This window comes from Apteryx rowi, unplaced genomic scaffold (assembly GCF_003343035.1).
Source record: "Apteryx rowi isolate R43461 unplaced genomic scaffold, aptRow1 scaffold_19, whole genome shotgun sequence".
Classification (NCBI taxonomy): Eukaryota; Metazoa; Chordata; class Aves; order Apterygiformes; family Apterygidae; genus Apteryx; species Apteryx rowi.
Window position 1 is genome coordinate 1,710,930 of NW_020448196.1, and position 16,331 is coordinate 1,727,260.

At 57.4% G+C, this 16,331-nt stretch overlaps 1 protein-coding gene across 1 annotated transcript in view; it reads left to right on the forward strand.

The window, feature by feature from the left end:
* The window catches only part of ASS1 (argininosuccinate synthase 1), a 28,814-nt gene extending 12,777 nt beyond the window's left edge, over positions 1 to 16,037 (forward strand). The window contains exons 9-14 of the mRNA XM_026062223.1: positions 210 to 294; positions 1,754 to 1,818; positions 6,399 to 6,530; positions 13,114 to 13,270; positions 14,936 to 15,001; positions 15,594 to 16,037. Of these exons, the coding sequence (XP_025918008.1) occupies positions 210 to 294; positions 1,754 to 1,818; positions 6,399 to 6,530; positions 13,114 to 13,270; positions 14,936 to 15,001; positions 15,594 to 15,648 (560 nt within the window). The 3' untranslated portion in view covers positions 15,649 to 16,037. The remainder of the gene's footprint in view (positions 1 to 209; positions 295 to 1,753; positions 1,819 to 6,398; positions 6,531 to 13,113; positions 13,271 to 14,935; positions 15,002 to 15,593) is intronic.
* The last annotated feature ends 294 nt before the right edge of the window (positions 16,038 to 16,331 follow it).

Here is a 16,331-nt window from a genome sequence, read left to right on the forward strand (position 1 = left end):
GGCGTTTTTATGGGCCTTTTTTAATTTATTTATTTTGGCTTTTTCTCCCGAGGTGGGTTCCCCCTCCCTCCTCCTCTCCCTCCGGCAGCAGCTTGGATATGCCTTTTTAAGAAGTTATTTAGAGTTCATATCTGTCACATCTATTTAACGTGCGCGGGGTGATGGCGCGAGGTGAGGCTGATCCTGCCCCCCCCCCCCCGGCTCCGCAGGTGTCCCCGTGAAGGTCACCAACGCCAAGGACGGAGTCACCCGCCAGGCGGCCCTGGAGCTCTTCGTCTACCTGAACGAGATCGCGTAAGTGCCGCGCGCCCCGAGGCGCCGGCGTCCCCGCGCCGCGCGGTGCAAGCGATGCCCCGAGCCGAGTGAGCCTGCACGAGCCCCGTTAGGGGTAAATTCCCACGTGCGGTCGAGGGTTTATATCGCGCGTTCCCACGTGCGGTCGAGGGCTGCCTGGCCCCAGGTCCGGAATGGTTCCCGGGGCCCCGCGCAGCCCGGCTCAGCCCCGGGCTCCCCCGTCCCGGCACTGGTGCCATCACCTCCCCGTTCCTGCCTGTCCGAGGGTGCCCAGCTCCACCGGCCTGGCGTCCCGGCTCGGCGGGCACTCAGCTCTTTTGAGRCTTGGAGATTTGGTCGCCTGCGTGGTCCCCCCCGTCCTCGCCCCCCTCCTGCCGCAGCAGCGGCTCCGTTGGGGTTTCTGCGCTCTGCTCGCCCCGGGCCCCGAACAGCTCGTCCAGCCGCGGCGGCAGAGTCCGATTTCCCCTCTTGGGAGAGTGACTCAAGTGCTAGCAAATTGCACCCTTCGGGGCCAGCTCGTTTTTTCCACTTTGTCCCCCACTTTGAGGAAAACGGCAGGTTTGGCAGCCCCCGGGACCATGCGCTGGGGCAGCCGGCCACGCTCCAGGCGCTTCGCCGTAAGCACAGCCCTCGGGACACGGCCGCCGGGGAGCCTCCCGGGACGGCGGCGGCCCTGGCTCGGGAGCAGGCACCCACCGGGACACCCGCTCATCCCGCCCCTTGCTAAGTGCCACGCAGCTCCCCGGTGCCGTCCTCCTTTGTGCCTCCGCCTTTATCCCCCCGGAGCTGAATGGGAATGAACTTTTCCATGTAGTTCTCTTTTTAAATGTTAATTAAGTGGTTTTAAAATGACTTCAGCCATCATGAATACAGCTGCAGCATCGCCCCGTGTCGCCCCCACCGTCCCCTTGCCCGGTTCGTTTTCTGGTGGCCACCAAGCCATGGCTGACTGTGGCTCTTTGCAGCCCAAGCGGTACGAGGGCAGGAGGGGGAGGTTGGCACCAGCGACAAAGCTGAGAGAGGGACAAGCAGAAAAAGTCCATCTCTGTGTAACCCATCCTATCTGGCTGACCCAGACAGCCTCCTCCGAACGGTGTTGGCACTGCTGTCTCTGGGTGTTGGGACAGCCCTGTCCCATCTGCGTACGGTGGCAAGTCATGCAGGTCGCCATATCCTAGGTAGCCAGATAGTTTCGCTGGGAACCCTGTGCCCTACAGCCAGGAGGTTGGTGCCTGGGGTTTATTAAGAAGGGTGCTTCTCCCACGGTGGAGAAAWGACAGTATTTGGCTGTCAGGATCGCTGTCAATGCTGCTGGGCACAGCGGAGCTGCTCACAGGTTGTCGTTTTTGGGTTTGCCCCCCTGTTGTCTCCTCAACTTGCCTCTGGGCTCCTGGCTCGGCCACCCGCTGCAAGGGCCKGGGGTGTGCAAGGTGCCAGCTGCTCCATTTCTCCTCCGCAGAGGCAAGCACGGTGTCGGGCGGATCGACATCGTGGAGAACCGCTTCATCGGGATGAAGTCCAGAGGTGAGTGGCTGGTCCCACGTGCAGCACCTTCTCCCCTYCTGGCCCTGGCAGGTCCAGCAGCCCTGGGCTCCTCTCCTTTAAGTAGCATCAAGATTTCCCTTTTAAAGGGACTTATAACTAACCTCGCTAATGAAGGTCCTGCCAGTGTCTCAGTTGGCGCCAAGCCTGGGGTCATGTTGCCACCAGGGACAGCAGGTCTCCTGTGAGCTCCTTCCCCTTCAGGTCTTGCAGCGGGAAAAATGTCAAGGTTTGGGCTTGACTCACTGCCGCCAGCTCCCAGGGTTTTTATCAGAGCTCCAAATCCTGGTGCTCTTCCTCCAGTCCCAGCTTGCAGGACGAGGTGAACGTGAGAGACTCAGCTTGCTTTGGGAAATACTCTTCTAAGGTCCTCAGTGACGCAGATGTTGTATAAAGAGCGATAGAGGTACAAAGCTTAGGAGGCAAATACCAGTCACTGATACATTTTTTTTAAAGCCAGGTCTTTGATTAATTGATATATCTATGCAATTTTTTGCACTCTTAGTATTGATCCTCCATTAGGAGCAGCTTAACTGAAAACCTCCAGAGGCAGAGAGCTGCCCCTTTCAGAACTAAATAACGCCACGGCTAATAATCATTTCCCYTTCCTTGTCCCCGCACTCTTCTGTTTTAAATCTCGTTAATACCTAATTAGGTGCTCCCTTTCTTTAAACTTGCCCTTTGTGGCAGGGCGCGAGCAAATATTGTGATAACACTTCACAGCGGAGCGCAGCCCACCCCGCTCTCCCTCCCCACCGCGGGGGCACGGGCCGCTTTGCAAGAGCATCAGCCACAAAAGGCGAAAAACAAAACCCCAGATCATTCGACCYGAGTTCGAATAACTGAATTAAAAAAAAAAAGAGAGAGAGGAAAAGAGAAACCCTCCCAAACCACACATGCACTCACACAACCACCCTGCGCATTTGCATGCAGGATGCTGAGTAATTTGTCAAAATCCCGGGTTTTTTTGTTTTTTTTTTCAGGAGCCAGTGACATGCTCTAGTGACCCTCACAGCATTTAATAATTTCTCTAAACCCCATTTAACTGTCACGTTTGTCTCCTGTGCGTCACTGTCAGGCACTCGCTGCTGCGGTGGAGTGTCGGCAGATGACGGCTTCGCGGGCCGCCTCCGCCGGGGCGCTAGGACGGGGGGTCCTGGGCCCGGCGGGGATGCCGCGGCCTGCCGAAGCGCGCTCAGAGCCGGCTTTATTCAGCCAGGCTCAACAAAACTCCGCGCGGAGCAAGCRTGCAAGCTGAGGCCCTCGGCAGCTCCCCTGCGCCAGCGATCCCTGCTCTGCCGAGGGGAAACTGAGGCACGGCAGCGTGCGCCTGGGCCATGCACGGCTGCAGAGGCTCCTCTGCTTCCCCCAGGGCTCCTGCGTGACTTGCCAGGTGCCTCCTTTCCTCTCCTCCTCCTCCTCGCCGCCCCGAGGAGTTGGGGAACGGAAAGGGAAAATGCATTTGGATTGATTTTTACCAAGCACCTAATTGAAATTCGTTAAGGCCTAATGGGCGAGGGGCGAGCGCGCGGGCCCGCACCAGCCTTTTAAGCCCTATTAACTCGATTTTGCCGTATTTGTTTTCGCGGGAGGATGGAGGCTAATGAATCGGTGCCGGGAGCTGTGCTGGAGCGGCTCGGCGGCGGCGGCGGCTCAGCCGGAGGCTCTCGGCTGCACCGGGAGCCCTTCCCTGCTGCTCGCGCCTTTTCACATCCTCCTTAGCAAATTATCTTTTTAGCTCCGAAGGGGGGCTAATTAAGTCAAGTAAATGAAATCAGTGGGGAGGAAGCGGGAAGGAGGGGATGGCCGCTGCCAAAACAGCCGAGCTCTGCATTCGATGGGGGGGGGGGGTGTTCCTCTATTTTTCCCCCCTCTCTCTTGTTTTCTCCCCCTCCCCGGCTGCGCTGCGCCGCGGGGCAGGGGCCCGAAGCCCTCGCAAAGTGAGGTGGACGCCGCTAAGCCCCTTCCCCGCAGCAAATCCATCCCGGGCCGCCCTCGGTGCCGCAGCCYGGCTTGGGAAGCTTTTCCAAGGCGGTAGAAATTTGGGCATCGCTTAACGCACGGGCTGGTGCGGGAGCCCCCAGGCCGCGTCCCGGCAGGGCTCCCCCTCCTCGCCTCGGCCCCCACGTGCCAGCGCGGTGACGCCTCCCGCAATGACAGTCCTCGCTCAAAGCAGCAAAATTGCTCGGATGGAGGTAAACTGACAGCGGCGGTTACAAATTAGAAAATTTTAAGCAGCGGCAGCTGTCTCCTCTGCTGCCCCCCCGCCCCGTCCCGTCCCCCCCCTTCCCCAGCGGTAATTATGGGGTGATTGAAGCTTCGGCAGGCTGCTTTGCTGACACCTCTGTCTTTTTCCTGTAAACACGGGGAGATGAAAATAGACACTTGGAGCCGCTGTGAGTGTCACTTTGAAGGTGCCTCTTGTCTCCGCGGCGGCGAGGCTGCGAGCGGGGCTGTCATTTCCCTCCCCTCCGCRCGCCGTAGCCCCTGCTCCGGCTGTCAAAGGCTCCTGCATCCGCGGTCCTCTAGCATCACGTTTCTGTCACGGCTCGCGTAGGAATAATAGCGAAACGGGCAGCTGGAGCAGGCACGGCGGCGCTGCGTCCCCCCGCCGCGGCCGCGGGGAAGAGGTGGGGGGCGGCAACCGGGCACGAGACGAAACCAAGCTTTTGATCAGCCCGAATTAACTTTAACACCTTCGAAGGGGGAAGGAGCGGGAATGTTAATCGCGTTACCGGTGGGCTCGGCTTAGACACTTCCCCAAGGACTGGGTTGCTCGTTGCCAAAATTGCTGGCGGCTCGTACGGGAGCGAAAGGTCCCCACGTGGCTCACCTCATGGACAGGCTGCAAGCCCCAGCGTGGAGCGGGCGCCCTGCGCGTGCTGGGTTTACGGGGACCTAACGGGAGCCTGTGATGTAGCGGGGGATCGATCCTGCAGCTTCTGCACCTTTGCCTGGTGCCCTAAATACGCAGGGAGGGCTCACAGCAGCCTTGGAGGCCGGCTGAGCTACCCCATTTGGGGGACAGGTTTGGGCTGCTGTGGTAGATAGGACTGAGCTGAGCTCCTGCCACGTTCTCGGGAGCCTTGTCCGTCCCCCAGGGACGGAACGGGATGGGACACCGCATGGGAGCCCATGCTGTGATCCAGCACATGGGGAGAGCCTAGCGCAGGTGAAAGCTCCTGTGACAGCACCATGCTCTAGGTGGGCTCCCCTCAGCCCCAAAGAGGGGGGCAGTGATTGCAGGCACTGTCCCTCATCGTGGTACCTGGAGAGGGGCTCATGGCCCCTTCAGAGCTGAGCATGCAGTTGGAAAGGCCTGCAGGTTTTTTTCTCTTCAACCCCTTTAATTAAAGAGCGCAGGTAATTCAGCGTCGGAGATGAGTGCTCCCCGTTGCGGGGACGAGGGCAAGGCCGTCCGTGCAAGGCGCGGGATGCAGCCGTGGGGCCCCGCAGCCATGGGGCCCCGCTGAAAGCGGTTCTTTAGGCAGGTCCTTCGCCCTGCCTGGCAGACCTTTGCAGCGTGGGCATTTGGAGGTGGCGTTTCTCTTAAGTTTTATTATTACAGAATTCAGCATTTTTGTGCTTTTAGGGAAAAGGGCTGGTTTCTCTGTGGCACAAGCTAGCGAAACCCAACGTGTGGGTGCCCTCTGCCATTCCCACGGCCATGCCATAGCCATCAGCGCGGACCCCAAGCCTGGCCCAGAGCTGGGTGCTGGGTGCCGGCAGCACGGCTGCGCTGGGAGGGGACAGTCCCAATGTGGGGGTGGGCAGGGGAAGGGAACGTGAGGGTGGAGAGCAGGAACGGGCAGGTTATAGCCGTGCCAGCTGATCAGGCGTCACGGACAAGGGTCGCTGTAGGTGCCTGTGTCTCCATCTACTAATTTTTGCATGTGCCGTATTAAACAAGAAGTAAACAAGTTACGCGGAAAATAAGCCACGAGCAGCTGGAACAAAGGGAGCAGGGTTTCCTGCCCCGGCTTGCCAGCGAGCTTCGCCCCGACCATCGCAATGATTAAATGTCCCTCCACCGAGGTGCCTTCCCCAGCCCGGAGAGGTTCGGGGGGCGGACRGGGAGGAAGCCGGGGGCTCTCGCCAGCCCCTGAGGAAGTTGCACTCCCAGCCCCCAGGTAGCCTCCTTTCTGCACAGCTGATGCGCGGTGCTCTTTCTTGCCAGCGGAGGGGAGAGGAGGGTATTTCAGGCCCTGCGCTCCCCGTGCCTGTGCCCCGCATCGCTCGTTTAATTACAGGTTTTCAGCTGCAGACCGTTGGGCATGTATCGGTGGGGGGATCGGTTCCCAAACCCTGTCATTTAGCCTCGTCAGAGTGCCTCTTCAAAGAGGGGAATCTAGAAATTTTCTCCGCAAGGTGCRGAGTGGACTGTCTCAGCCCCAGCATGAATATAATGACAGATGCATTTTACAGCAAGCTGGGACTGAATGTGCTCGACCACAGCTCCTTCTGTCAGCCAAGTCATTATTTTTTGTCATTTGCTGACAGTTTTGGTCTCATTCGTTTCTTTCTCTCTTTCTGCTTTTCCCCCTGCCTGGAAAAATGGCTAGGTATCTATGAGACCCCAGCGGGAACGATCCTATACCATGCACATTTAGATATTGAGGCCTTCACCATGGACCGGGAAGTACGGAAAATCAAGCAGGGGCTCGCCTTGAAATTCTCCGAGCTGGTGTACAACGGTACGTACAGTCCTCCGGCCTGTCCCCTGCCACCGCAGGCTCCCCCCGCCACTGCCGCTTCTTCCCAGCCCTCTTCCTCCTCCTCGCGCCTGCACGAGCCCTGTCGCTACGAAAGGCGGCAGGTCCTGCTTGTTGGTTATGCTTCATAGTGATGGGCCAGGGCTACAAAATGCAGATCTGGACTTGAGGCTAGTCGTAGGAGGGGAAAAAAGATGGGTTTGCTCCTGCCTAGGGTTGGTCTCTAGAGCATCCTGCCTGCTTTCATGCTGAAGGGGCTCCAGGTCTTTCTTAGGAAATGATGCCGTCCTGCAAGAGGGCTTGCTGGTGGAGGAAGCTTCTGGCACCTCCTTGAGTCCTGTGTCATGGCTTTGGCCCGTTAGCGCACTTGGCTGCGCCACAGGTTGTTCGCCATCCCTTCGTCTCCTCCCCATCTGCTGGAGCCGTGTCTTTCCCCTTGATCTCTGGCCGCTCCTCCCCGCACCAGCCCCGCTGGACTCTCCCATGCCCAATGCACCCAGAGGCACGCACTGTGGCGTGGAGCAGCTTTCCAACCGGGAGCCTGCTCTGCTTTCACTGTGCCCATGTGAATCAGAAGGGGTCTGCTGGCCTCGAGAAGGGCTGCAAGCACAGGATTGCGCTTGCGTCCCTAGGAGCACAGCGCCTGTTGCTTGGGGTGCTGGGGGAAGCCGCAGGGTCTCCTAGCTCTGCGGGTTACTGTGGCCACAGCAGAGGATGTACCCAAAGGTCCCAAATCCTGTCCTTCAGGGCCTGTGCCGATCCTGGGCCAGGGATGCCCCGTTTGCCTCTCTCCTCTGTGGTGCATCGCCTGTAACTAGCCTGGCRTGTCACGAGAGCTTCATCCCTTCTGCTAACACTTGTAGTGCCAGCGGTGCAGATGGGATCTCGGCCAGGAGCAAACCGCTCTGCTCCAGGATAAGGGCATGAGCACTTCCAAACCGCATGTTCCCCAGCTCGGCAGCCACTGCCATCGGCCCCCGAGCCGGTGCTTTTCTAAGCCTGAGAGCTCTCCTGCCAGACCAGTGTGTGTGGGGGKGTGTGTGTGAAAACGCTGCAGTGTTTCAGTGCAGAGAGGTTTCGAAGCAGCGTGGGGCGCGTCGAGCTCTCGTCCCTGGCTTGCCTGCGYGTGTCCGTCTGCCGCAAAACGTGCTATGCGGCGTGCAGCCCACACAGGGGCACTGCGCGTTGTGGCTTCGCCGGGGGCTGCTTGGCTGGAGCCACACCACCAAACCGGAGCCAGCTGGGGCTTCCAGGCAGCCCTGAACCAGGGTGGTGTCTGACCCGGCTGTGGCTGCTGTCGCGCCGCCCGGCCCATGCCCGGGTGAGGATGGCGCTGCCAAGGTGTTGCTTAGGAGCCGTGAAGGACAAGGGGACACTTGCTGGCACCAGGAGTTGCAGACAGCAGTGGAGCCCGTTGCCCTTCATCCTCTACTGCAGCCCTTTGGCTCTGCTCAGATCTGCTCAGCTGCCTGCATGGGCTGAGTTTGAAGGGTCTCAGCTCAGTTCTCCTGTGCTGCGCTGCTGGTGTTGGGACCGCAGGGAACAGACCACTGAGGGGACGGGGGCTCTGGCCGAGGCTGCTGTGTGCTGGGCCACCATGAGCTAGGCAGGAAAGGCATCCCCAGAGGGGACGTCAGCATTACCCTGGGGCTCTCTCCATGCCAAAACACAGGGTCAGTTAGTGATGCTAAACTGGAGAAAGCAACACTCCTAAATCTTGTAAAAGTGCTCAGAGCCCCCACGGCCCGCACCTGAATGCCCCTTATGCTGCTCTGCTCCCAGCACTGGCATGTGTCCTCGGTGCCACAGCTCCACTGCGGTCCTGTGCCTACAAGGGATGATTAGTTCAGTATTAATTTCCTTGGAGATCCCCCATCAGTGAGATTCCCTGCCCCTCTTCCAAATAATACACCCGAGACCTTTCTTGTTTTATCTGTTTCCTTTTTCTCAGCTTCTCCGTTCCTCCCTGCCTTGCTTTTCATGCTTTTCTCTCTAACCGCAAGGGCTGCAGATGGGCTGTGTTACATCAACGGGAAGGTCCTCCTGAAATAACCTGACTCCAGGAGCTCAGGCTTTAGGAAAGTGGCAAATTTGGCAGGATGGGGTCAGGCTGCCCTCCCTCCTGTACTTTCTGCTACAGTTGGTTTCCGATCCAGGGCCCCATGTCCACATTCTCATCCTCTGAGCTTTCCTCTTGGAGGATGTTACCTGCTGCTTCTTCCTTGGAGACCTGCAGCATCATGCAATGACATTTAATGCAGGAGCCCATTTGCTGCCAAAACTTTATTTTAAGGGCTCTGGTGCAGAGGTTTTGTGCTGCTGGCTGGCAGTGGGGCGAGCGCTCCCATGGCCAGGGTGGTCCAAGCCGACTGCATGGGGAGCAGCGGCGGAGGTGGTGGGCCGTGGAGAAGTCACAATTACCCTCCACTGCCAAGCAGGGAGAAAGAAACTCTTGAATCATGGCCTCTTTTAATTTGCTCCCTGATGCCGCATCTGCCTCTGGCTATTTTTATTAGACTTTGTTCTGTGTTGCCTTTTTTCTCTCGTTTAAGTGTAAACCTGTTTATTTCTAAACACTCTGTTGTGAAGCCGCAAGATTAAAGAGCCACTTGGATAATAGTATTTTTGTTTATCTGTCCTCACCTATTGCAAGCAGAAAGGTTTCTGTTTCTGCGGCTCCAAACGCTGTCAGAACAGAAAATAAAACGCTGAGTTTATCAGCACGGCCTCTTGGCTTTCCTGCAGGAATCACAGCTCTGTTCCCGTGCTGAGTTCGACAAGGCTTTCTCTGAACCAAACATTATAACATTGAAACTAATGATTAGCCTTTTTAGCTGGTAACCTTTCCACAACGGCTGCGATAGTCACCAGGCTGCTTCAGACTGCGGCAACAACCACTTTGAGCATGGGAAGCGTTTTTTATCTGACCGTTGGTGTATTTTCCAGAGCCTCCTCATACTGGGCAGCAGCAGCTAGGCGAGTCCTGAGTCACACCATGGCGCCCGTAAAAAGGCAGATTGAATCTGTCGATTCGCGCTGGTGGAGAGTATTTTCTGGCACTTTTGTTAAGAAYGCTGCTAACCATATTGTGCTTTATTGATATGTTCAGTTTATATTAGGAAAGCGATCTGAGCAGCAAAGTGGAAAGTGTGGCTGTGAAGCTACTAGGTGCTGCAAATAAGGAAGGGACAACCTCAAAGAGTGAAGGCTGCAGGCTGGTTTGACTCGGAGCAGAGTTAAGGTTGTTTTGCATATTGCACTTGTGTTTTGATGTGGTGTTGTACATGCAGCTGTGTGGGCTGGCTAAAAATGCCCTTTTTTGTTGTGTTGTTGTATTGTGCATCTATGGTTTAGCCACTAGGCTATGGTGTGTGAATCCAGATCCAAACTGAAGCAATGTCTGGGCATGTTCGAGGCCCTGATCTCTCTACTAGAGTTTGCAAGCCCTGTCCCCCAGCCCGTCTATGGGGCTGAGACCATCTTGCCATGTCCCTGGACACGAGTGCCACAGGTGGGGGTTTGCACGGGGTGAGAGCTCCTGTCCACGTGCATCAGGGCTTGCTCTGAGCAAGGCCCCTGCTGCCAGCGCCTGGTTGCAGATAGTGCGAGCAGAGCCTTAGTGATTTGGGTTCGGTCAGGATGGCATCGAGACGCTTCAGTCAGGACAGAGTCCATGCAGCCGAGTCTGAATGCAGGGAATAACCCCAACGTGGTGCAAACAGGCTCAAAGGCGATGCTGCTGCCTGCGGTCACCTTCCACCCAAGGGTGGCCGCTGGAGGCCAGGCTTTCAAGCTCTCCTTCCTTTAACACCTCATTATTGTAACTAGTTTCTGATTTTAAGAGAATTAGTGTTTATCTCCCCCCCATCCCGATTGATCCCATTGTGGAGATGTGGCTTTGAAGAGAGCTCCCGGTTGCTGGCAGGTACGGCCAGGTGTTTAAATGCCATTGTCTCCCACCGGCCCTGCCTGCRCCGCAGATTGAAACGATTAGAGCTGGATGGCAGTTACAAAGTGGGAAGGCTATTAAGACGGATCACTTCAAGTGGGGAATTTGTTTGCAGTGGGGGGTGAGAAGGGAGGGGGCGCTTCCTCACACCTGGAGTTGTCAGAGTCAGGATTTAAGTAGCTGGTTATTATTTTAATGTGTCTTGCATTTATTTTTTTCCCTCCTGTTACGGTGACGCAACAGCCCTAAATCAATCCTGACATTTGAAGAGTTTTACTTTGGGTGCATTTACCAAAAAGAGGGATTTATTTGCTTGTAGCCAGGCTCTCAGTCCTGCGATGCTGCTTGCYCAGTAGACCTGCTTTTGGGGAAGGGGTGCCCGAACCCTTCAGCCATCCAGCAAACAGGCATCCAAGGGAGAGGTCTGGGCTCAGACATGTGTGATGGCTAGCGGTGACCCAGGGAGCCCAGCGTGCAAGAAGAAGTGCCACGGTGGAGGAAGGTGGCGTGCTGTCCTCCCGTTGCAAGGAGCTTGGCCCAGCCATAGAGACCTCGGGAAGGGACGGAGATGATTTCATCGGTGAGAAGTGGCTGCTGTCACAGCAGGGCGTCAGAGCAGGCTCAGTGCGTTTCCAGCACTGGGTCCCACTGTGGCAGGACGGGGCTGGCTCCTGTCGAAGCATCCAACACATTCAGGCCTGCGTAGCTCCTGAGTCTATCAGTTATAGCCAGGAGAGCTGTAAACCTGCCTTCTGTCTCCACGCTATGGTTGGACAGGCTCTCACCCGTGAAACCTTGGCAGGGGAACAGCTCCGCTCCTGCACCACGTGCCGTCTGCAGGAAGGAACATGTCTGCACAAGGGTGCCGTGTCCACTCACTGCTCTCGAAGCGTGCGACAAGACCCAGTGCATCCGAGAGCGAGAGAGCAAGGACGGGGAGCTGCCACATCGGAGTCCCCGCTGCAGGACCATGTTTGTGCCAGCCCCACCCAGGGACAATGTGCTCTGCAGTGACTGCATGGCAACAGCCCAGGAGGAGATGTCTGTCCCCAGCCGGTCCCAACATCGGATCCCTGGGGAAGGCTGCAAACCCCCGGCATGTGCAAGGAAATGCGCGCTGGCTCAGTGGGGATGGCTGCCACGTGGATGGGGAGGATGTCCTGGCTGGTGGAGCCGGAGGGGGCCAGTGTGCCTGGCCACGTCACTGCAGCCCAGCTCCGGGGCTGGCGAGGTGAAACAACAAAAGCAATTGTTTGTTTCTCTAATGGCTTCGGCCTCATCCCCAAAGCCCAGCTGGGAAAGGAAAGGTGAGAGGGCACCTGTGTGTGAGCAGAGTGGGAGAGAGATTAGAGAGATAAAACTTCAGCATCACTGGAGGCTGGTGAATAGGCTCTCTTTCTCTCTATCTCCCTCTCCATCTCCCAGGCTTTATTCCGGGTCTCCGAGGGCTCCCTGGCTAATTACCCCGCTTAGTGACAGGACGGTGCACAGGAATGGCAGGCCGGGCCGCCGGCCCCTCCACGCGCTCGCCCCCAGCAGCGGGCCGGTGCGGAGGTGCTGGACGAAGGGTAGCTTCACTCCGGCTGCCGGTGAAGCCGTCATCTTTGTCCGAGCAGGTGGCGGCTCCCGTGGGCTGTGTTTCTGGGGGTCAGGCTTGAGCTGTGTGCCCGCTCAGACGCGATGCGTTTTGGGCGACCCAAGTAAAACTTCCCTGATGGCGTGAGCAGGAGGGGAGCCCAGGTGCTCTCTGCACGGCCAGGGCACCGCAGGTGCAGAGGGACAGATGTGCCTCTGCCGCGGCGGCCGGGCCAACAGCGGGAGGAAAGCAGAGCTGTGTTACCCTAGAAAGGGCTGGGGAAGGTGAGCCTACCTGGGAGCTGCCCGAGACATATGTGCCCTGATCCGGAGGCCGATAAAGCCCCGGGGTCAGACCCCCCCGGGCTGTGTCACCTTTCAGGAGCTGCCTGCTCCGCGGGCCCCGGCGGGGACGGGAGCATGGGAGTGGGCAGGGGGCTGCTGTCCCAGGTGCGGGCGCGGAAGCCTGTGGGGCCCCGTCTCCTCCCGTCTGTCGTCCAGGAGTATCTGTTGCAGGGCAGGGTTTCCGTTCCCAGGGCAGCCCGGAGAGGGACATGGAGGCCAGCCCGGCCGCAGGGGGCTGTTGCTGGTGTGTGCCCTCTGAGCCGAGCGCGCGGTCGCTGGGGTTGACCCCCTTGGGCCTCTGCTGTGCCCATCCTGCGGGCATTCCAGAGAAGAGCCACTCTCCTCAGCCGGGGTATCGGCATGCTCCCAGAGTCTGAGTCATGCGGAGGCATTTAGTGCCCCACGCGAGGGCGTCCGTTTGCCTCCATGTGCAAGCAACTGTTTTCAAACCCGTTTCACAGGTGAGAAAACTGAGGAACATCAAGGCAAAGGGATGTACTTGAGATCTCCATAGCTCCTCATAGCCCCCGAGCATCCTGGCTCCTCGTCTCCCTCTCCAAAGCCCCCAGACCCCCCATCCCTTCCCTTGACACTTCTCCAGCACCTTCCTTCCAGGACGTGGTGCGGGGGGGACCATCTCGCGTGGCCCCAGGGAGAGCGGCCCCCGGCCCCGCTGACGCTGCCTCCCGCCCACAGGCTTCTGGCACAGCCCCGAGTGCGAATTCATCCGCCACTGCATCGGCCGCTCCCAGGAGCTGGTGGAGGGCAAGGTGCGCCTCTCCGTCTTCAAGGGCCAGGTCTACATCTTGGGCCGAGAGTCCCCGCAGTCCCTGTACAACGAGGAGCTGGTGAGGTGAGCACCGCGAGGGCACCGGGGCCATCCTCCCGTGACCGAAGCAGGTCACCGGGGCTTGCGAGCCCCCTGGGGTCGGAGGGAAGGGGTGTGTGGTGAGGAAGATGGTGGCGTGGGCGAGGAAGACCGTGGCACAGGGCTGGGGAGCACTTCCCCGAGCTGGCCTTGCCCTGGCACCTCCAGACCTGGCACGGTGGAGGGCTCAGCCCATGGCTGACCCCTGGCTTTAAAACAAGCCTTTCCCCCAGCAAAGTCCCCCAGATTGGGCTCCCCGGCGCCCGTTTGGGCTCAATCTCCCTCCGGCAAGTGCAGCCTCGAGCAGCTCGGCTGCGACGCCCGGGACGGTTCCCTCAGATCCGAGCACCTGGCGAAAGCACGAGCCTTGTTTTGAAGTCAATATTATTCTCTTTTTCTTCAGGCTTTTGCTTTAATTCGTGTTGTTTTCTCGCTCGCTTGTGCGCTGCTTCCCCCCTCCCCAGCCCTCCCTCAACCCCTTTCAATCTCCCTAAACACTTTATAAGCCATAAATATACCCGAATGAGTTTAGATCAGTCGGAGTAAATGTCAAATTATCTTCTCTCTTTCTCTTCTCTGGCTTTTTTTCCCCCCTTCCCTCCCCCTCAAAATCAACAGCTCCTAATAAGCCGTCCCAACCCTTCATTATGCTTCGCGCTCTCACTTGGAGAGATTAAATGAATAAAGTAAAAAAAAAAAAAAAAAAGAAGGAAGAAAAAAAAGAGGATGGAGGGGGGTGGGACTGAGGAAAGAGAGGGAGAGAAAAGCAGGGGCACTTATTCTCCCTGCGTCTCCAACCATTTTCCTTTTCTTTTTGATTTCTACATCGCTGGTTTGAAAGCCTTTGAGTGACGGCGTCACAGGAACCCGAGAGAAAGCTGTGAGAGGCAGAGCTGTGTGGAAATGCCTCTGCACAGTAGGTAGAAAGTAACGTAATTATAGAGCAGGTCAGAACCACTCGAATGAGCAAAAATAAAAGCACAGAGGTTTTTCTGTAGCCCGTCAGGGGAGGTAAAATCATTGTAAACTCTTTCTTTTTTTTTTTTCTTCCTTCTTTTAAGGTTCGCAGTTTCTGGGAAATGAGCCGTGTGTTTGGGGGATGTAGGCAGCCTTGGGAGTTGGTCGGCGCTTTGGGGCATCACGTGCGGTGGCTGCCGCTGCCGCCTCACGGCCGAGGCCACCTCAGGGCTAATGGCCGGGGGCCTCCGGCACCTCAGCCTCCAGGGCCTGGCGACACGATGTGGCGCTTTCACCCCCAGGGCCTGGTGACACAACATGGCGCCTCCGGCCTCCACCCCCTGGGGCCCAGTGACACAGCATGGCGCCTCCTCAGTCTGGCGACACAACATGATGCCTCTGACCCTGGGGCCCAGAGACACAACATGGTGCCTCTGCCGCCCAGCGACGCAACATGGCGCCTCTGGCCTCCATCCCTGGGCCCAGCAACACAACATGGCGCCTCTAGCGGGGCTCAGACCAGGCCCCAGGCGCTGAGGGGGCGCGAGGCCCCATGTCAAGTCGTCTCCCCTTCCCCAGCGCCCCATGGGGCGCCATGCGTCCCTGCCTTCATGGTGGCGGCGGCAGCGGTGGCAGCCCCTGGCCCACTCTGGGTCCCCGGCGCTGCCGTCACCATCGCCTTTCTCTCCGCAGCATGAACGTGCAAGGGGATTACGAGCCTGCCGACGCCACCGGCTTCATCAACATCAACTCGCTCAGGTGTGTGGGTAGGGCCCGGAGCCAYGGCCTCGCCGAGGGTGCCCCACGACACCTTTCTGGCACCGTTCCTGGCCGGGCCACGCGGGCAGAGCCCCGGCTTCGCCCCGGCTTGTCCCGGCCTCGCAGCCTGCTGCAGCCGCGGCCTCCCTCCCCGCTGCGCCCGGCCGGCCCCCTCCCGCCCCAACCTCTCTCCAACGCTAACAGCCCTCCGGGAGCGAAAGCCCTGCCTAATTACAGCCTTCCGGCGAGCATCCATTCTTGTTATTTTACTTATTTCTCAGGCCCCACAACACTTTCCAACACCCCCCCCCCTTTAAACGCCGTGAAACATGCTGCATTTACATAATGGGCTCTTAATTTTTCCGTTGGCTGTTAACTGCTTTGTTCTCCGTGATACACCATGTCCCCCCACCCCTCTAAGATAAATTAATTACATTATCTCGTGGAAAGGAGAAAAAAAAATATAATTAAACTGTACAGGCCTTAACAAACGCCTGCTCTTCACGCCCCCTCATTCTGCTTAAATTAATTGAAAGGAAATGTGTGTTATTACTGTTAATTTACAATTAATTTTTTTTAATCTGGTTTCCAGGCTAAAGGAATATCATCGTCTCCAGAGCAAGGTCACCGTAAAGCAGAATGAATAGCAATCAATCGCATGTGGGCCTCCCGCTCCCCTTTCTAATTTCTCTAAGAACTAGCACTAATTGTGGTGGTAATTTGTAATTGTAACTCGTCTCCCGGAGTCAACGCCGAGGTGATGGCTTTGTTATGGGGCGGCTGCCGCAAGTGAAATGGAATCATTAAAAAGGTGGTYGGCCAGAAGAGAAGTGGGGAAAGAAATTAAAACAGCCACGCGYTGGGTCTCTTCATTGAGAGCGGGGCTTTATTCTTTGCTTGTTTGTTTGCTCTTCTTGCGTTGAGTTGGCCAAGCGCTTCCCCGAGCTGGGCTTTGTGAAATTTGTAATGGATTAAGTGCCTCTGAAGGACGTGTGGGTTTTGTCGCAATCGGTACCTTTTTATTAAAGCRGGAAGGGGGACAGAAATCTTCCCCCAAGCAAGGCATCTACCTGGTTTCTTCCTCTGTGAATCCTGCCAGGCTGGAGGGAGCAARGTGGGTGGGCAGGGGGGAATAAACCCGTCGCCTCACGGCGTGCTTTGTTTTTATGGTGGTTAAGAGGATTTGATTGTTCCTCTTTTGTCTTCATTTTAGTGTGTAGGGATCAGACTTAGGGCTTGTTTAAAAAAAAAAAAGAGAGAGAGAAAAGAAAGAAAAGAAAACCACAACACAGCCAAATATGAGGCTGAAGAGAACTGTCTAGTTCCCTAT